At 39.6% G+C, this 19,920-nt stretch overlaps 1 protein-coding gene across 1 annotated transcript in view; it reads right to left on the bottom strand.

The window, feature by feature from the left end:
- WNK1 (WNK lysine deficient protein kinase 1) overlaps positions 1-19,920 on the bottom strand; it is a 107,606-nt gene that overhangs the window by 15,934 nt on the left and 71,752 nt on the right. Inside the window, 13 exon segments of the mRNA XM_030040611.2 lie at positions 653-739; positions 5,218-5,301; positions 8,073-9,499; positions 9,857-9,997; positions 10,160-10,211; positions 10,991-11,164; positions 11,893-12,009; positions 12,444-12,606; positions 13,172-13,263; positions 13,866-14,147; positions 15,304-15,777; positions 16,836-16,985; positions 17,610-17,681. Of these exon segments, the coding sequence (XP_029896471.1) occupies positions 653-739; positions 5,218-5,301; positions 8,073-9,499; positions 9,857-9,997; positions 10,160-10,211; positions 10,991-11,164; positions 11,893-12,009; positions 12,444-12,606; positions 13,172-13,263; positions 13,866-14,147; positions 15,304-15,777; positions 16,836-16,985; positions 17,610-17,681 (3,315 nt within the window).

Here is a 19,920-nt window from a genome sequence, read left to right as displayed (position 1 = left end):
AATTTCATTGAATGTCAACAAATCCACCATACTGCATATCACACGATCTTCTACATCCACTAGGGTCAAAGTATGACCCATGACAAGACAAATGCAGAGTTTTTAACCTCCAAAGCAAGCAGTATCAGCAAGACATTCTGCATGCCTTGCAACCATGAGGCTGTCAGCAGAACACCCCTTTCTCCTCTGCAAAAGTAATGCATAAGTAGCCACTTGGAGATCACAATGTCAATTATTATTTTCATTCTGTAACAAAGTTTATTATTATAGTCTTCTAAAATTTCAGGTCCCTACTTTAAACATCCCTCCCAAATTAAGAGTGACATATCACATACTGCTTGTTTAGTGCTCTTCCCCTTTATTCCATAGCCACTTTTCCTTCTGGTTTGGTGACATTAATGACATCACCAGAAAAGCTGGATTAAGACCTAATACCAAAACCAGCCTCAGGAAATATGTAATCTATTGCAACATACAGATTTTTCCTGTTTTGGTTGACTCAGTCCCACGAACTGGAAAATGACTCTTCATTTTTATTTTTAAAAGTCTAAAGACTGGTGTAGTGATATTAAAAGCAGTGACCTAAGAGCATGACCTTGAGAAAACACTGCAGTGTTTCAAGACTACTAAACTGCCAACATTGCAAACGTACACAGGCAGGAGCAGATGTCACTGGAACAGTCTCTGGACTAAGGGTTCTTCTCAGCTTAGCATCCAGATCTTCCAGTGGCTGTTGGGACTGAGAAAGGAAAGAGTAAACAGCTGTCCCAGCTCAGGAGAAATACATCACATTTGAGAAACAGCCATATTTAATACTAAAATTTAAAGCAGTCAGTACAGCTTTGACATTTCTACCATGTTCCCTTCCTACATGTTTACATTTAACATGTATACCACAGTAAGATTGGAAGCAATTTAAGCAACATATTTGGTAAAAAACAGAAAAGAAGCATTAACTGGAACTTCTGGTTTTCCTAAAGTTAGCATGAAATTTGCATTCCTGCTCTTAAGAACTGAGTAAATATGCTGCAAGCCTCCAAGTTCTACATTTTTTGGTTGGATAACGGAGATAATTTGTATTATGGAATATCTAAAATCTTGAAGAAAGTAAGTCAAATAGAAGAAAAAAAAAAAATCAAAAAGATGCCATAATTTCAAAAGCAAGCATGGATAAAGCAAGAGTGAGGCTAACACAAATTTAAATTAAAAACCAAACCAAACCAAAAAACCCCAACCAAACACTTACAAGTTCCCTCAAAGAAGCTATCTGGATGGATTGACTTGAAGAGGAGGAAGGGAGAAGGGCAGAATCTCTATTACTTAGATTTCAGCTGTTTGAGCAGGCATTCCAAGATATTTTTCAAACTTGGCTAATTGAATTGGTGAGGGGAAGAGAAGAAGAATACCTAAAAATATCTTAAAGATAAGAAAAGTTTGGATTCACTCAAATTTAATAATTAGGGCCATATCCATAAGATACATAAGGAAGAAGAAAGTGTTGGCAGATATCACTAAGTTACAGTTCTGATCCTATGGAGTAGAAATTTCCATCCAAACTTCAGCATCACTAATCTTTCCATGTCTTTCATATTAAAAAGCTAGATCTGTTTTTAGAACTGAAGCTGAGGTCACAGCAACATAAAAACATTACCTTCCACTTTCAAGAAACTGAAAGTTAGAGGTACACAATAACATAAAGATGCTTTCAAACAGGTTGCCAGGATGACAGTCTTCCTGAATCGTGGATTTCAAAACACAACCAAAAAAAATCTAAGAACAATAAACCCTGTATCAATTCTATCAAAAAAAAAAAGCACAAGAAGATGCAGACTTCTGACTCCATTCAGAAATCCAAATGCTTAGCAGACAAGTGAGCTAATTTAATTCCATAATACTGTAAAATAAAGAGAACATTTCACCTGAAATACTATATAATTCTCATCACTTATGCTCACAAGAAGATATTTGCTTCAAGTAGTCAAAGAGCTGAGACATCAGAATGATCAGGAAATAAAGATTTCCTTATGGAACACAGGTACCAAAATGAAGCTTGAAAAATTAATCTAAATACACTTTAAAAAGCAATTAACAGAACAGGTATTTAAGACTAAGGAACAAACTGTCCAAAACTGGTCTTGAGATGACATGTACTTTGTCTGCAAATTAGGAGTCTCATACTAAGGAAAGGAAGAAAAAAAAAAAAAAAAAAAAAAAAAAAAGTTGTGTAATGAGCTACTGACAGAAGCAGTAAGGAAGGAAAGCCTATCTACTTAAAGACAAGCCAGTAATTTTCCAGATAGTATTATGTGATAGCAGCAAATGCTCTTAACAGTCAATTAGATTTGATCCAGTTGGTCTTCTCCAATTTTGTCTCACTCCTAGACAGGCTTTAGAGTTCAAATGAGAAGTAAAATTAGGTAAGCTGTTTGCAAAGGAGAAGCAGCAAGGGACCTATAGTTGTGCCTCCTCCATACGACAAATCCTGCCAGAAATACCTATGACAAACAGGAAGAAGCCTTTTGCAGTGGTACAGTGGCTTGAGTCATGTAAGTGGCTACAAGGGCTTTGAGTTTGGGGGAAAATATTACTAATATACCCAGTTCCAAGCAATGACCATAGAAAGGACTATGAATTTAGCATGACTGATTTTAACCAGCTGCCTCTAGATCCATTTGCTACCCTTGCTCATGGTAAGAACACAGATAAGAATTATCACCAAATTGTTGTCTCTTCTTCAGCAAAACCATGCTTCAGAAAGAACTGGTTGAAAGGCATAAACCAGCTTCTGCCTCCAGAATTTGGAGGAAAAAAAAACGTGTTGCTTGCTAACACTATCATCTTATAGCTCTACATAAGTCATTCAGCTTCTTGCTCAGTTTGGAGGCAGAAGATACGCACTTCCTGATTACACACAGGGCAGGAATATGGTCCTCATCCAGCCTGCTAGAAAGAAACTGCATAAAACCAAATACAGCAGCACTCCTTTCATGACAGGTTTCAAGAGCCATACATTCACTTTCATAGTTTTCTTACATAGAAAGCACAAGTTTCTGCCTTTTCACACTGAATAATACTTTCCAAGTAGTGGACTGATTCTCATTGCTTACAAAACATTTAAACATGCTTTAATTAAAAAGAAGAGACAACCAAGAAGTAGTCCTGGACACAGAGGCCATCTGCAAGGACTCCTTGATTAAGGTCACTGATTAGCATTTGCTCCATCAGATGAAGACCAAGAAGGTGGTACAGTAGCAATAGACAGGATGAGACATCAACTTTCAGCACCGCTAGACTGTTTCCATCCTAACCTCCAGGACACACTCTATGTAAATCTTAGACCGCCTAAGAGAGATTCCTGAGAGATCACATTTACTGGGAGAATAAGAGAAACTGCTGAATAAAGACAGAGCTTCTGCATAGAGAGCACTGGAGGAAAAAAGCTGGAAAGTTAAAAAGGGACTATTAATATCATAACCAACATAAAACTACACGAAAGCAGCTAACATGCCCTGCTGCTCAACTCTCCTCATGTCTTCAGAACCAGGCAATGCCATAGCTCTCACATGTGAAAGAAAGAAAAGGAAATACTATTCCAATAGTATCTTTGAAGATTAGTACCCTAATACATGTAATTCAGTTTTTATAGTTTTAGCTGTAGAACATGAGCCATGACAGCTCATTAACCAAAGTTGCCTTAGCACAGTTTAAATTTGCAATTTTCTAACACTATTCTTTTGTATGAGTCAGCTTAAATCCTTTCAGATAGAAGTTTTCTCATCAAGCTATTGTAAATCCCAAAAAAGGAACATCTTGCAAAGAACTAAAATGACTTCTAAAGTTTATTTTAAACTCCTTTCCACAGGTAAAACTTGAATTCAAGACTACCATTGCAAGAGATGAGAGGGAGAATGTTACCAGAGTGTTATGGAGAAGACTTGATCATGGTTAGCTCAGTCTGCATTAAAAAGAAATCAGGCCATAATGCTAATAAGTATTGTACAAGTTTTCACACTGCAGCTATTTTACTGGAATTACTTTAAAATTATAGTTAAGACTTAAGTGAATAATTCCTTTCTATAAAAGGACAGACTCCAATTCAAGTGAAGCTTTTGGACACATATTCTAAGACTATTCACTATAGACTTAAGCCACAGGTAGAAGAGGTTAATACTGTAGAGGAAGCACATGTACACTGGAAACACTAGATTTGAGACAAAAGTACTCTGAGCCTTAAGCAGGCACCACTACGTACTCACTTGAATCATATCTTCTTTACAGGTTTGAATATAAAATTGGGGTGATAATTCTGTGCCAAGTGTACTTTAATACAATTCTCTACAGAAAGTCATCTTTGTGTTTATTCACAAACTTCTTTCAAAAGCAGCACAACTCTATCTCATGGTCTCATGGGTTTTGTTCAGTTATTTTTTTCAGCTTTTCTTTGCATATTGAAGTGTAGTGTTCCCATGTTACATCTCATTACACAGCATGTAGAAGATCCATGAAACAGTTTTGTCTTAATACAGTTCTTTCAATTACGGGGCAGGGGGGTCGTGTCTATTGTTTAGACAGACATGAAGACCAATTTATTCTTCATGGTCTTGAGCTGATCACCCATCCAATTTACATACAAAATATCCAAGCTAACTATTGCATACAAGGACAGAATCTGAGCAAGGGAAGCCACTGTTACATTTCAACTCATGTTTATGATCAGGAGCTTCAAATACCTTTTGCAAATCTGAAAGCCTAGTGAAATCAGAGCGTAGTAAAAGCCGCAAAAAAAACCAGAACAGAAATTCACAAAGCCAGCAATTTTGCATTTTCATTAACACTTAATTGCAGTATATATTGCTTCCCTAAAGAGCTATTATTTTGCTACTATACCCTTTTCAAGAAGAAAACAGTTTCAAGTTTTATGCACATTCACCTGTGTTATGTTTTTAAAAACGCTCTAAAGTTCAGGTTAACACACTGAAAAACCCAAAGCCTGATTAATTGTTCCTGTACTTCAGACACTGAGTACTGCATCCTGAAGGGCAAGCTACATATCCAGTGCTGAAGTGACTCTGGCTACTGCTACAGTTACACAAAAGGGGTTACTCAGTCAAAAGAAAAGAAAAACAAAGGCATTAATAACATGCAATGGAGAGTTTAATCGAAACATGCTCTTTGAAAGGAAAAGCAGCAGATAAAATCTGCCAAGTTGTGTAGCACCTGAGTTAGTGAAGGTCCTGGAAAAGGTGGCAGCGGCTCACTGGATGGAGTGCCAGCTGGAAGTTCAGAACCTACTGGTAGCACCTATGGATAATGAAGAGGAAACGCGAGTCCATCAGACACGGAACAACAGAAGGATCAGATACCAAGCTATAGTCAGTCATGTCATACAACAGAAGCCTCAACATTTTTTTCTGTAGAGACTTCCTTCTTGGAGAGTTAGCATAGAGTCTTTAGGGATTTTTGCAACAAAGCTGGGAGAAGTTGTTTGTTTGCTTCTGTTTTATTTTTTAATCCAGATTATCTTTAAGCAGCCACAATTTTCAGTTTAAACAAGCTGCTGCATCCAGAAGCAAAGTATCTTGGGGTTATTATTTTCAAGTCTGCAAGAAATGCTACGATAATTATTTCAAAAAGCAATTAAGTTTCCAAGAAGGGTCCAAGAATGCACTCGATGTCCTTACAACAGATCTATGTTAACTGCCCATTAGCAACAGCAAGCTTCATGCTTCTGACAAATTGTTCCAAGCAACATGACTTGAGAACAGGAACTGTCATGCCTGAGGATGTCTGCACTTGTTGAGAAGCAGATTTCTAGACCTCTCACACCAATCTCTTGATCCATCACTTTTTTTGATCCTGAAGGGTGTTGATGACCCACAGAAGATGACTAGGCCATGCAACTGGGTAGGGGGAAGTCACCCAGGTTATGTGGAAGAGGTTAGAGAGACTGGAAAGGTTAGAAGGAAGCATCAAAGCCTCCCTGCCAGGTCAGACAGCACATTCCAGTTAGTTATTTTCATTGTTAGGCAAATGGGAAGTTCTAGGAAATAAGTGATCCATTACACAATTTGCAATTCTTCATCTCAACTGTAATCTTGAGGCTTGACCATGACTTTGAAGTTTGAGAAACACATGATAGCCTTATGAGTTATAGCATTGGTCAGCTGGCTTCCCTTGTACAACAGTGAGCACTGCTGGATATGGGTAATAGGCCCAAAGTCTACTCCAGTCCTCAACAAGCAGAACCAGTTCTAGCTTGCAGTCATGCTACCACAGCTTAACTAATGGTTCAAATTGTAGTGATAACTGCCCAGTGAAGATACACTCCATAGTTATCTATCCTTCCAAAAAAGTTTCAGCAGGAAATACACCAAGTTGCATTACCTCAGCTTTTTTGTGCACTAAGAACATACACGTGGACATTACCTGTTCTGAGGCATGATGAATTTTTAAGCTGTGGTAAGTTAATCATTTAGTTTATAAATAACAGGCAATACATACTTTAAATAAATTCATAAAACAAGTCAAAACACATTTAACTGTCTAGGTTTAACAGGTTGGCCATAAACAAAATAAAATACAGAGTTTAGTAAACCCCAGAAAACTGAAGCAATAAGCTCCTTAAAGCTCAAAACCAACATAGAAAGTGAAACTAAAATGAAGCTTTGAAAAAAGCCAAACTAATTGATAAGTGAAAACTTCAGAGAGGAGGTAGTTTTTCCACAACTGATAATCAAAAACCTCAAACATTTATTATATTTAAGCCTAAGCCTTTGTAATTACAAGTTTGCAATTAGCAGGTTTCTAACTGCCCCAACTGCTCCTGAATCAATACCAGTTTTTATCATTTTCTAATCTTTCTCTTCTAATTCTCAACTTCATTCCAATATAAATGAATGCCTTTGTGTCTAGATTTCCTTCCCAACTTCCTTTGCACATATTCCCCGCTCCTCCATAGCAGAAATTTTCTACTTTGTTTGACTACAAAGAGTACAAGGGAAAGACTACTAATGAATGGAGATGCTAGGCACATTAGCTCAATTCAACTGGCCTGAAACTGGTTAATAGCAAGGCTGGCTAAAGAAGACCAACACAAAGTGTTGGTGAGTGGAAAAGAATGTTAGAGAAACAAAAAGAAGTGAGTATTAAGGTTTTTGGTTTGTTAAACACCTGAAAGTTTCTTCAACCTATTTCCATTTAACTTTGAAAAGGAAAGGGCTACCAATAGTTTAAAATATTGAAATGCACTGTCTCCCAAGATGGGGAGCCATCTGAAAGAAAATAGGTGGTCTAATTTCACATATATTGATACATCTGGTTAGTGAGCAGGTAACAACCTCCACAACACATCTCAAATGGTTACTAGAAGTCATGACTATTATGAAAGAGTGTTTGTTTCAAGAGCACGATTCAGTTAACAAAAAAGTTTGGTTTTGGATATCAAGATATCTTTTAAACTTCTCAAAACTCTGCTTTCACAAATCTAACATTTGGAAGGAAAAGAGCATCCAGGCACCACATAAGCAGCAGAGGACTTTTAAAAAAAAAAAACAAAAAAAAAGAAAAAAGAAAAAAAAAAAAACAAAAAAACCTTTCAGTCAGGATCACCCTTGCCTTTGAGGAACTGGCTAACGATAAGAAGAAAAGCTAAGCTATCCTGACGACTTTGTGAAACATACAACCACCCTTTCTCATTGTTGTGATCATGTACAAGATAAAAAGCTTTTTAAAGCAAGCCTTCCAAATTCTATTTGAAAAAACAACAACAACAAAACCCACAAAAAACCAAACCACAGTTGCTTCACACTGTAGTTTAGGAGTAGGAAAAATTAACAACACTAGAGAGCTCTCTCAGAGGCACAATAATAGAGCTGGACTTTTTTTTCCCAAAATGAACAAAATAAAACACCTCTTGGGACAGATAAAAACAATCAAGAGTATAAAACTTTCAGTATTGTATTAAATGAAGACACCTCTGCCTGAATAAATATTTTGCTTTATAAAAGGGATTCTGCTCAAGAAGGCTGTTTCCTACAATATTTCAATATTCACACAAATGTTACATTTCTTACCGGTACCCTGCTAAGAGGGGGCTTTGAAGGAGAGGTCCCTGGTTTCACTACTGCTGTTGCAATGCTGCTTGATGCCGAAATATAGCTGACTGGGGTGATCACTTGCCCAGGAGTGGCAACTGGCGTCAGTACTGGCAAGCCAGTTGGTCCAAGAGGCAAACTGCTTGGAGGTATACAAGTGCTAATGGATGTCAGGGGTTTCGTTGGTGCAACAACAGTGGTTGGTATCCCAGGAATAACTGTAGTTTCCATTACCAATGATGTTTCCAGAGATACTGATGGATGCACTGTTCCCACGTTACCATGTTCACTGAAGAGAGACCGTAGCTTTTCTTCCAGGGTCTTTATATCATCAATACCAGGAGCTTTAGACTGAGCATCAGCATCAGCTTCCAGACAGTGAATATGAGGCTGATTGGGTAACGGAGCTGGTTGAGGCTGGCTGTGTATCAAAGTTTGCTGTACTGCAGGCAAGTTAGTGACTGGTTGTGGTAAGACACCAGGTAAGGGAACTTGGGGCAACATGGGTGTTCCACCTGGTATCTGGGGTAGGACAGGTGTTGATGTAATTCCTGATGGGACAAGTAAGGGATGTATCACTGGCTGAGTGACTGAACCACATACACTTGTTGCTACTGAGGATGATAAAGGTGCAGAGATTGGAAGAGATAAGCCAGCTGCATTGCAGAGCTGTGATTTATCCATAGACTGCCCACTCTCAGGTAGTGACTGTGGAGCACTTACAACTGTTGTTTCTGCCAGACTGGAGACAGAGCCACTGCTACTAAGCTGAGGAAGCTGTAAAGCCACATTCTGAGCCAGAGACAGAGCAACAGATGTCTGTGGTGCTGCCATACTACTTACAATCTGAGGAGTAGACTGAGATGTCACAGCTGGTGCGCCGACACCAAGACCAGTGACACCAGGAACCTGGGTAGATGGCAGTGCCAAAGACGATGGTGTGCTGATACCGGAGGCAATGTCTCCAGTTACTGGCTGAGCAGGCTGGGATGTGGTAGGTAAGGAGAAAGAAGCAGGGGCGCTCACACTGGAAGAGACACCTGTCGATTGTTGTCCAGATTGTGAGGCTGGAGGTGGAGAAACAGAGCTTGGCACACTTGCACTTGGTGCAACTCCAACCGTTGCACTTTCTGCAGGCAAAGTAACAGATCCTGGAAGAGAAACACCTGTGCTGGAGGGAACAGATATTGAAGAAGCAGCCACAGACACAGGAGGTGCACTGCTGCCCGCCATGGTAGAAAGTGCAGGTGGAAATGGGGGTATTGTTTGGTTGAACACTGGAGGAGCTGTACTAGGTCCTTCTGTCATTTGAGCATGCCCCATCTCAGAGAAAGCTTGCTGCAAGCTCAGTGATGATGCCGAGTGGGAGAGATTCATTCCAGGACCATGCAGTGGAGATGCAGCAACTGGAAGAACAGAAAAATATGAGTCCACCTGGAAAAGTTCATCACAGTATTATCATCTATTGCTAGACTAAGACCACATTTACCTCTCAGCATAATAAAAAAAAAAAATTACAAATCCAGGCTTACATTAAAATACAGAATTAAGGTTTCAGAGTCTTGCAGACAGCCCATCAGCATTTTTTTTCCCCATGAATCCTGCATAGTATCACCCAAATTATAATCACTTCTTACCAGCGCAGACAGCTCCTTACTTCCCCAAGTACTTTAAGAGGTCTTTAGGAACAGTTTAGTTAACTAACTTTGGAGTTTTGATGAACATGCCTTAGCCATCAGATTTTAAGAGTTTAGATAACTTACCCATATCCGGAGTTTCTTTTCCTCCAGGAACAGCAGATGTGAAAAAGCCCTGTTCTTTTAACCGACTCTCAGGGACAGGGCTGACAATAAACCGTCTTCCTGCAGAATGGACAACCTGGGTAAAGGAGCTAGGAGGAACCCCTAAACAGAAAGAAGTTAGATGTTTAGTGATACATAGTTGTAACTAAATACATAACCTGCAATATGGAATGTGCACTCCATCATACAAAATAAAAACTTGGCTGCACCCATCCGCTGAAACAGAAAAAGGTAACTGCCGAAAAAAAATCACAAGAGACTTACCTATTCTTTGTGGCATGGAAGATGTAGGATCTGGCTGTTTGAACTCTAATTTCTGTAAAGTAAGATAAAATTTAAAGTTCTATTCTGAAACAGAAACCCACAAGATAGTTCTTAAAATGCTAGCTTACTGAAATGTGGGCATTTAAGGTAAGCAGTACCTTGGACCCAAGCAGCATTATCAAACTAGTGGAATTCTGCCCACATAAATGTCAGCTACAGTGCTTTTACAGCTCAGCTTAGTGACTGTCAATATAACAAATGGATCTAAACACTCTTTTGTTAATAGGAAGTCCAACTGATTTCCTTAAACATTCCACAGATAAATGGATGTTTCAAACTAGTTCTGGGTGGAAATAAGGCAGAGATTCAGGAAATGTCATGTTTTTATTCCCAGCAACCAGTTTCAAAACCTGTGGTTCCTAACTGAGCCATCCAATATCTTAGTAGCTCACTGGGTAGAGGGCCTGAGTCCAGGCTCTCTGTGTTTAGTGAGAGCATGGGGCTGGCAGTTTTAGTGTCCTACCTCACAATAACCTCAAATCCAAGAAGCCTCAGCATTTAAGATTGTCTGTTTAGTGGACTGTTAGGAGATTCAGCAGCTTCAGAAGTGTTAGAACACATCAAAAAGCAAGAGGTCTACGTTTTTTAGCTTTCTAAATGAATTTTAGGCTCTCACTGATACAAAGCTTTCTCTGTTTGTCTTCTCATTTAATTATTAAGCTTGGTATTTCTCATGAAAGGAAGTTTCTATTTCTAGCTGGCTCTACTCATAAAACCATACCACCCAAAATGGAAAATACAAATAGCTAAGGCAATCTGTCCTTTACATACCTGCGATCCTGGAAAGAAGCCATCATCTTTTGTCCGCATACTCTCCAAACCCTGATCACCTTCTGGCTCCACACTTACATCCTCACTTAGCATTTCATCTGCTTTCTCAATAATCTCTCGTACCTGTTCTACGAATGAGTCTCTCTCGGTTGCTAAAATAAACTCATTCTGCACCTGTAAAGAGAAGAAAGCAACAATAATTTTCCACAAATTATTTCAAAACAATGTACTGAATAACCATAATTTACTCTTGGTGTTACTGTTCCTATGCACAAGATAAAGATGGCAATACCTCAGAGAAAAAGAATTGTTTCTAAAAATTATCCCCAGCACAGAAGTATTTGCCCTGGTTTATTCTTTGCTGTGGAACAACATTCAATCTCACTTCTTCATCAGACTGTCACCTCAATCTTTCCTAAGCACAGTGAAATTTAAAATTAGCAGCCTTATCTTACTGCAGTTCCTCCTATCTAATGTAATGTACATTTCAGTTGAGAACAACAGCAAAAGACTCAAAGCTGAAGTTTAAATTTTAAAAATCTAGCACTGTTTGCTCTTAGAAAAGCAAACAATTTGTTTAACCTGGCCCTTTCAGAAAGTTGTTTGCAGTGTTTCAAAAAACTAGACTGCAAAAAACCAAAAGCAGGTTTACTTGATAAAACCACAATTCTAAGGTAAAAGCTGACACAAATTTTCACGTGAACTGAACATGCAATATTAATTGCCAATTTGGTATACGACTATGCCCAGAGTTTCTAGTTGTGCTTGCATACCAGTAAGGTGAGCACATGCCATGCTACACGGAAGAGCAATTCTGAAACACAAATGAGAAAATAAGACTGCTTATATTACTACTGCGATTAAGACTGGATTCCATTCTTCATCTCTCAAACGTATCTTACCATAATTGAAGCTATTTCCTCAGGATTGTCACCATCCAAATCAAATTTGAAAGTAACCATTTTCCGATTGTGTGTCTCTAGCTGGCATTCCACTACCCGATCACCTTTATTTGAAACCTAAAGCAAAGAAAACAATAGTTCAAAACCAAAAGCATGAGCATCTAAGACTTTTGCTTTAAAGCTTATGGAGACAAACCAACAGTACTGGTCTAGTACAAACACATTCTCTCCTTCCAGCCTAATAAATGGTGCCATATACAGCATCATCTTTTCTGAGGATATATCAAATATTCTGTAATAGTCTGTGGGATCACTGGTGGCTAAGCAAGTCAATTTTGCCATATCTAATGCTCCAAAAAGCTCTTAATAGATGATGCTTTGAATGCTGAGTCCAGAAACAGAAGATAGCTTGTAGGCTTTGGGCAGGGCAGGGGCGCATGGAACAAGACCACAGAACACACACATTCCTCAAAGGAAGAGAAACTTTTTGAAGCTTAAAAAAAGGCATCATCACTACCAAACTGTCGCTAATAAAAATAAAAAATACTCACATTTAGAATTCTCAGTTTCGGCCTAGCAGTCTTCTCATGGCGAGAGCGACTGCGGACAGATCTGCGCATATGACGTTTAGTAGTCCTCCCTTCATGCCTTCCGCTAGAAGCTGGAACATTCTCATTGCCATCACTCAATCCTGAAGCAACATCAGAATGTGCACTTAAAAAAAAAAAAAAAAAAAGCAACTTTACATTAGTATCCATGCACTCCATAACTGCAAACAATACAGTTTACCCTGCCAGGTGGTATTCTTTTCTGCATAGCAGTAGATGTCTGTTAATTGCAGAGCAGGGGAGAAGAGTCCTGTCAACACTTAGGGTTGCTTGAATAGCAATTCTAATAGTAATTATTTAGCTACATATCTCTTGCAAGCTGAGTTGTACGAATTTATCTTCTGAATATGTTTTTAAGCTATTTGGAGTTTGAGTTCTGTTTAAGTGCCAAAAGGACAGAAAAACATCCCTTATGATCCATTTGACATGACAAAAAAAGGATTAGAGGTTAAATCATTTCCTCCCTCCATACCCTGCTGTAAATCAAAACTTACTCCACCTCTCATAAGCCTATTTTTCCTCTAGGAAGTTTATTTCCTCACATCCCCAAGAACACACTCAGTGAAAAAAAAAAAATCCCTGGTGAAAAAAGATACCTAAAGATCATCCAAGGAAGAATAATTAACACATGAAATTGAAATTCAGTTTGGTGAAAAGAAAACAATGCTTACCTATCCATAGAGGAAGCCAAAGGGGTAGACTGAGCAGGCTGTGTTGCTGGAAGGGTCTCTGAAGGAGCAGTCTGCGAGACTCCCTGAGTACCCTATGGATAGAAACCTACATCAAGAAACCCCCACAAAGAACACCATTCCTTTTCAAGTAACCCAGTAGTCTTCAATGTTTCCTCCCAAATCAGTTGTAAAGCTAAAAGCACTCCCCGTCACCTGGGGAGGGGCAGGGAGAGGAAATCAGCCATCCTTTCTACTGCTACGTGTCACTACAGTTTGCCATGCAGCCACAGTCTTTATAACAGAATGTGCAAAAAAGGCAAGCCAATGCAGCACACAGACAATTCAAATTCTCCCTAGCAAGAACAACGCTGCAGAGAACAGGCATAACAACAGATTCTCAAAGGGTATTGGTTGCAGTTTGTCTTTGATATGGCAAAAATATTCTACAGTACTAGCAAGAAGTGAAGTGTTAACAGGTTTTTGCCTGCAGGATGCACACTCACTTCCCAACAGAACAGCCAGTGGCAACAAGGTCCCCACATTGGCATGACATTCTGCTGTAAGAAAAAGGTCATTTGAAATATTAATTTCAGACTGAAGACAAGCATGGAAGGGATTAGTTCCCCACACACATACATTGTTGCATAATTCAAACACCCTAAATGTATTGTTACATTATATTCAACATCTTTACCTCCAACACTGCTTGCTGCGAGGAGGCAGATGAAGCCTGTTGTGCTAAACTCACTGTAGGCTGGGGCACTTGAACCTGTCCTCCTAGGCTGCCCATGGGGACTAAAACGTTCTGCTCCACATACGGCTGCACAACAGGAGCAAGATAGCCTGGCTGAGCCATTGCATCTGTGGGTAAGGGAGGGGACAGCACAGCAGAAGGAATGCTAACAGAGGCCACAGCAGAGGAAGATGCAACATTCGAGTCCCCTGGGTACTGAGGCGGCAGCCGAGATGGGAAGCCCTGTAATAGAAATAAGGGAATCAAGTCAGTGAATGTCAGAGCTAATTAGGTAATGAGAGCGAAAAAAAAAAAGTATCCATTTCAGGGGCATGTTCCAACCTTCTGTACTTGTTCAGGCATTCCCAAAATCTTCCCAGAGAAACAGAGCAAACCGCTCACGTAGCCAAAGCTCAACTTGCAAGTCAGCATGCTTGAACAAGCAAATTCCCACTCAAAGTTCCAAGTCTTAGGCAAAACAATCTTCATCTCCCAACTCTCGCGGTTGCCTATTTGGCTTAGTATTTTAAGGCCTGAGACTTGAACTGAGTTTGAAGAATTTTCAGGCTGAACAGCTACTGCTCAGATGATGTTATGCAACTGCTGCTGATTCTTGAGACTAATAGCAAAAACACTCCTGTGTTCTTCCTGTCCTCTTGTGATGAGCTGACCCAGGAACCAAGGAACATTCCTACACACTGTTTCTGTTCTACAGCATCCTTATAATCCCAGTACAGATATTTCTACATCTATACAATTTTTGTTCTAGAAGAACAATCATATGCTCAGTCACTATTTTTGTCACTATTCAGATTGCCATTTTTACAGTGATCACACAAAGTAGCTGAAGCAGTCTGCGCCCAGTCTAGCATTTCATGACTAGCATCAGGTACTTACGTGACGTTCAAGATCCATGCCATCTGATGTATTTCTAGAAAATCCATGTCCATCATCCCACCCACCCCTTCCCAGACTTGGAATGAAATACTGACATTACTGAATATGCTGCCATTGATTTTCTTTCCAACACGCATCTCATTTTAAAAATTACAATTTCCCCCCCCCTCAAGTTGACAGATCTCTTGGATATATAGCTGTCCTCTTTCATACAGTGATTGAAACACTGGACAAACAAAAGTCCTGCACTATGATTCTGTCATTTTAGACAAATTCCATTGCCAAATATGAAAAGCTCAAAACACCAGGGTGTCCAAGGAGTGGTTAGGGTTTTTTTTTTTCCCCTCCTTAAAATGGTCCTTTACAGCACAACAGAATTCATCTTGGTGGCTTAATGGCTCTCTTATGAGAAGTCAGTTGGCCAGGGTACACCGTTCAGATCTGGTACCTTAGAGGAACAGGTAAAAATGTGGAGAAGAGCTCTGCTGGCTTGCAACAATACCTGGTAAAGAGCATCTCCAGCAGGAAGTGAAGCTTCAGCAGCTTGTCCAATGCTGACCGGCAATCCCACGGACTGGACAGCCGGCTGTAGGAGCTGCGGGAGAACCTGGCTGGGCAACTGAGCCACAGGCTGCATCAGTGTGGGAAGCTGGCTAGGGACAACAGTTGATCCTACAGGGACAGCGGTTGCCGCAGCAGACGTTGCCAGCGTGAGCAATGGCTGATTCATGCCAGCTGCCATTGAAATGGGCAGTGACTGGAAACCTGGCTGAGACACTGACACATGAGGAGCTGCTACGGGCAACTGAGAGACTGAGAACTGGGGAACCATGGAAGTTGGCAAGGGCTGTCCCATGGGTAGAAAATGAGAGCCAATGGGGACTGATGGGGCAACTGAAGGCTGAGGGAGAGAAGGTGCTGCAACAGGTAATTGAGGCTCGCCTTGGATGATCGACACTGGTTGGGAAACAGGAAGCTGGGGAGGTAAAGAAAATAGAGATAGATTTTTTTTTTTTTAAAGCAGGGTTGCAGAAAGCAGAGTTTTTACACATTAGTCAAAGAAAGAATTATTCAAGTTACAGCACTCTGTTAAAGTGGGTAGGGAGCACAGTTGGCAGAGTGGCTGGGAAGTTGGCTGGAGTTCCAAAAGGTCCTCACTTCGCAACACTTCCCCTGAAGAACTCAACAGGCTCTTGAAACAGACACCCACAGAGGGTGAAAGAGCAACATTCAAATACCCTGAAGCACTGACTTGTGCTTAAACAGAATCCAATTCCCCTCAACTCTGTCCCCAGAGCCAAGCCTGCCTTCTTACAGGAAAGAAGTGCAAATCTCTCAACAAATCTCCCAGCTTTGGATATGGGGACTACAGCAACGGAGAACGAAAAGCCACTGTGCCAGCATTCAGAGAATGGCAGGGGATATGTCAATTAAAGCCAGCGAACGATGCAACTGGAAAGGCAGTTTAGATGAACAAGCAACAAAACAACAATTTTAAAAACAAAATCAAGGCTCACATGTTCAAGATAGAGATATGAGCCAAATGAAGTAATACTCAGTAACAGAAGCTTCTTGACCAGGGAGTAAAGGAGAAGAGCTGAATAAGAAAGATGACAGAGTGGAGAAGGCAGTCCTTATGGTTCACTACCTAAATAAGTGAACATGTTTTACCCACATAATGGTGCAGAAGATAGACGTTGTATGGGAAGCAGAGAAATGACAAGTTCCTGAAAATCCATTCATAATGTACCATTCATCAATATGCCTCATTATATTTTTTGACAATTTAATGATGTTTGTACATGGAAGTGCTATCCCTCCCTCAAATTACTCATGACGGCCACGTGTGAAAGAAAGGGTTTCCAACACACCTTCCAACAAAATTGACAGTTGTAGTACACTAAGAATACTATTATCTGGATGAATGTTTTGGAACCATTAGAAAAGATGACAAAAGTGAAAGTAGCAGCATGTTGAATTTGCCAGCTGTGAAGAAGAAAAGTATCTTCTGCTAGAAAGAAGAATTTTGTTTACCTGTGTCCCAGCTGCTGCCTGAGGCATTGGCATAATCTGTGAAGTTTGAGTTTGAGAGACAGTTTGTGTGGGAGTGGCGCCAGCAGAAACTGACGACTGCTGCAGCTGGTATTGTCCAGGCTGTTGGGAAGAGGCTGGCTGCTGTGCATTCTGTAGTAGGGAAAAGAGGCAGAAGCTATTTTTTCCCCCGACAGAAGGTTTTAAAGCATATCCTATTTAAATTCTACTTTTTACTCCTTCATAAGTGACATCAGTGGTTCTTCTGAACATGCTGAGTCAATAAGCTTTAGCAATTACTTATTAGCATTACTAATACAACTCCATTATCAGCCCCAAATCTTGCAACAGAATTATTTCACCTGTGAAAACAAGAATGAAGATTCTATGAAGGAAGAAAAGGCAGTTAAGAGAAGAGAATGTCGCAGAAGGTAGTATTTCCAGTTAGAAGAAATCATGAGAATGAAGTCTGCCTGTCTAGACTTGCAAATCCTGATATGCCTTCCCTTGAATGGGGCCACCACTGCAAGCTCAGGTGGAAGTTGGGAAGGACAGACACATGAAAACAAGCATTAACATGATTCTAAAAATAAATTTCAGAAAGTCAATGAAATTAATCTCATAGCACGTTAAATTTGGTGAGAACCAGAGGATTCCTTTGCTTTTGTCCAAAACCATGGGTTGAAGGGGAACAGAGGTAGTCAATTGGTCTTAAAGAGTCATCAGAATCCTATACTAGAAGTATTTTAATCCTGGGCTTACGAACTGTGATCTTACCTGCTGAGTGTGTTGGGTGGGCTGGGATGGCACTGATGCACTGCTTGAGGCTGACTGGCCTTGCACCTGTGTCTGGAGGAGAAAAAAAAGACAGAGAATCAGCTTAAAAAACCCCTGTGGTTTCTGCAGCAGGCAGTTAAAAAAAAAAATCTTTTCTGCCTAGAATGATCTGGTTAGAATAGGTTTCTAGCTGTCCTTTTGGACAAGCAGTCCTTTTGGCCAAATTCCATTGCGACAACCAGAACAAAGCAGAGCAATCTGGAAAAGTACCAAACTCCATTTTAAGTCTTCCAAAACAACCAATACAGAAGTCATTGCAACCCACATGCCCCTCAACACAAGACAGATCAGCCTACCATCTGCTTCTTCCACCGATGATGCTTTAAGAGCAGGATGCCTTGGTATGATAACTGGAAATAGATGCATTAAGTTTTACCTTTACATGTGTTCTAAACACAGTTAGGTGGGGGCATAGAAGGAGGCTAGAAGGAAATAAAACTGTTAAAAAAAAAAATAAATCAAAGATATACAGAATTCTAGACCAATAACAAGGTACTCGGTACACATACATGTCTTGAGTTCCCTTTGAGAGGCATGTCAAAATACAGGCTAGAAATTTCCAGACTCACTACCATTCGAAGTCTACCAAGAATTGGATATTGAAGAATATGGGGGTTCATGTTCTAGCTAAGACAGAATTTTTGAATAAGCAACGAAAAAAATGGATGAGTGGCATAGAAATGAACGTGGAAGATGTAGAGGAAAATGGAATGGATTTTCATTATTATTTTTGTGGCTGACATTTTGATCAGATCCCAGGGTTTTCATTATTTTTTTTCTGACAGTTATATTTCTTTATGAGCTCCTGGGAGACAACTAGACAAAGACCTCCAAATGAGTTCCCTAAGCCTGCACCACTTTGGTGAACTGCCTTTGTAAGAAACATATCTGGTGCATATGTATCATATCAGAAATACCTACTAAAATTCCTTAATGCTGTGATCATTCAGCTTGCAGAACCTTATTAGGAACAGGTTTATTAAAATTACATACTTTTTTAATTATAGAAACTTTGGAGAAAGCAGACTGCCAATGAAAAGAACCATTTTTTTCTTTGCTGTTTTAGAAGCTTGAAGCCCTTATTGGCTAGGATCTAAACACATGCTATATCCCACTGCTGTAATATCTGTTCACATTGACTCAGTTTGTGCTTCAAATTCTGTTCTTTTAATGAATTAGATAAAAGAACCCAGAACTTACATTCTGTAAAATAATCATGATCCCTTACTGTGTTTTCCAGATGTATTTTACATCCATCAGAATTCAGTTCCTGAAGTTTAACAAAGGTGGTTTATGGAGAAACAATCCCCACAGTTTTCAAACTTCTTGTATAGCAGCTTCACTCCACAAGTTCTCAACTACAGCACAGAAATTGCTATCTAGTAGACTAGTGATTAAAGCTGTTTCAGGTTTAATAAAACACCTTCATTATCCCATATAGAAAGCCTGAAATACTTAGTTCTTGATCTCACCACAAAAAGCAAAGATTGTCCTCCAGTTCCTTCACATAAATCCCAAAATTGCTAATACTCCAATAACTAAAGTATCAGAGAACCCCGAATTCCAAGAACAGAAGGAGTAAGAGAGAAGTCTACTTAAAGTAAATCCTCTCTTTTCACAAAAAAATTATAAGAAGTTTCAGACTACAAGCGCAGGCACAATGTATATACATATACACCTCACAGTCACAGCATACAAATGCGTTACTGACTATCGCAAGTGCAAATACTATATGTGCTGATAAAATATGTACCTCCAAGCTAAGCTTCAGGCCTCAAATTTTGCTTTTTAGAAGGACACCATATTCCAAGCTTATAAGGAAGCAATACCTATTAGCAACAGTTGTTTGTGCCACTAATTTACTACTGAGATTGTTTAGTTTCTTTAATGATCCTGCAAGTACACTTCCAAATTCATGTACACATACATAATATAGCTCCTTGCATTCCTCTCTTCTCACTTTCTTTCCCCTGAGCCTAGAAAAAGCTCTTGCAGTTTGGGCAGTCACCAAATTAACCTTGTTGGTGTCTAATAAAACATTATTCATACAAAAGTTCAACTTCAAATAACACATTCTCATTAAATGGCTAAGGAGCAGCAACAAAAATACGAAGCAAGTTTTACTACCGCTGCTGATTCAAACTGTGGAGAAGATACATTTCATTAAACCCATTGTTTAAAAGCCAATTTGGTACTCCAGCTATCTCTTGCCAAAAGAACAACTAGTCCCAGGAGGTACACTGACCATTTG

Source organism: Aquila chrysaetos, chromosome 17, assembly GCF_900496995.4.
Source record: "Aquila chrysaetos chrysaetos chromosome 17, bAquChr1.4, whole genome shotgun sequence".
NCBI classification, from domain to species: Eukaryota; Metazoa; Chordata; class Aves; order Accipitriformes; family Accipitridae; genus Aquila; species Aquila chrysaetos.
This window is presented reverse-complemented; position numbering and strand designations above follow the sequence as displayed.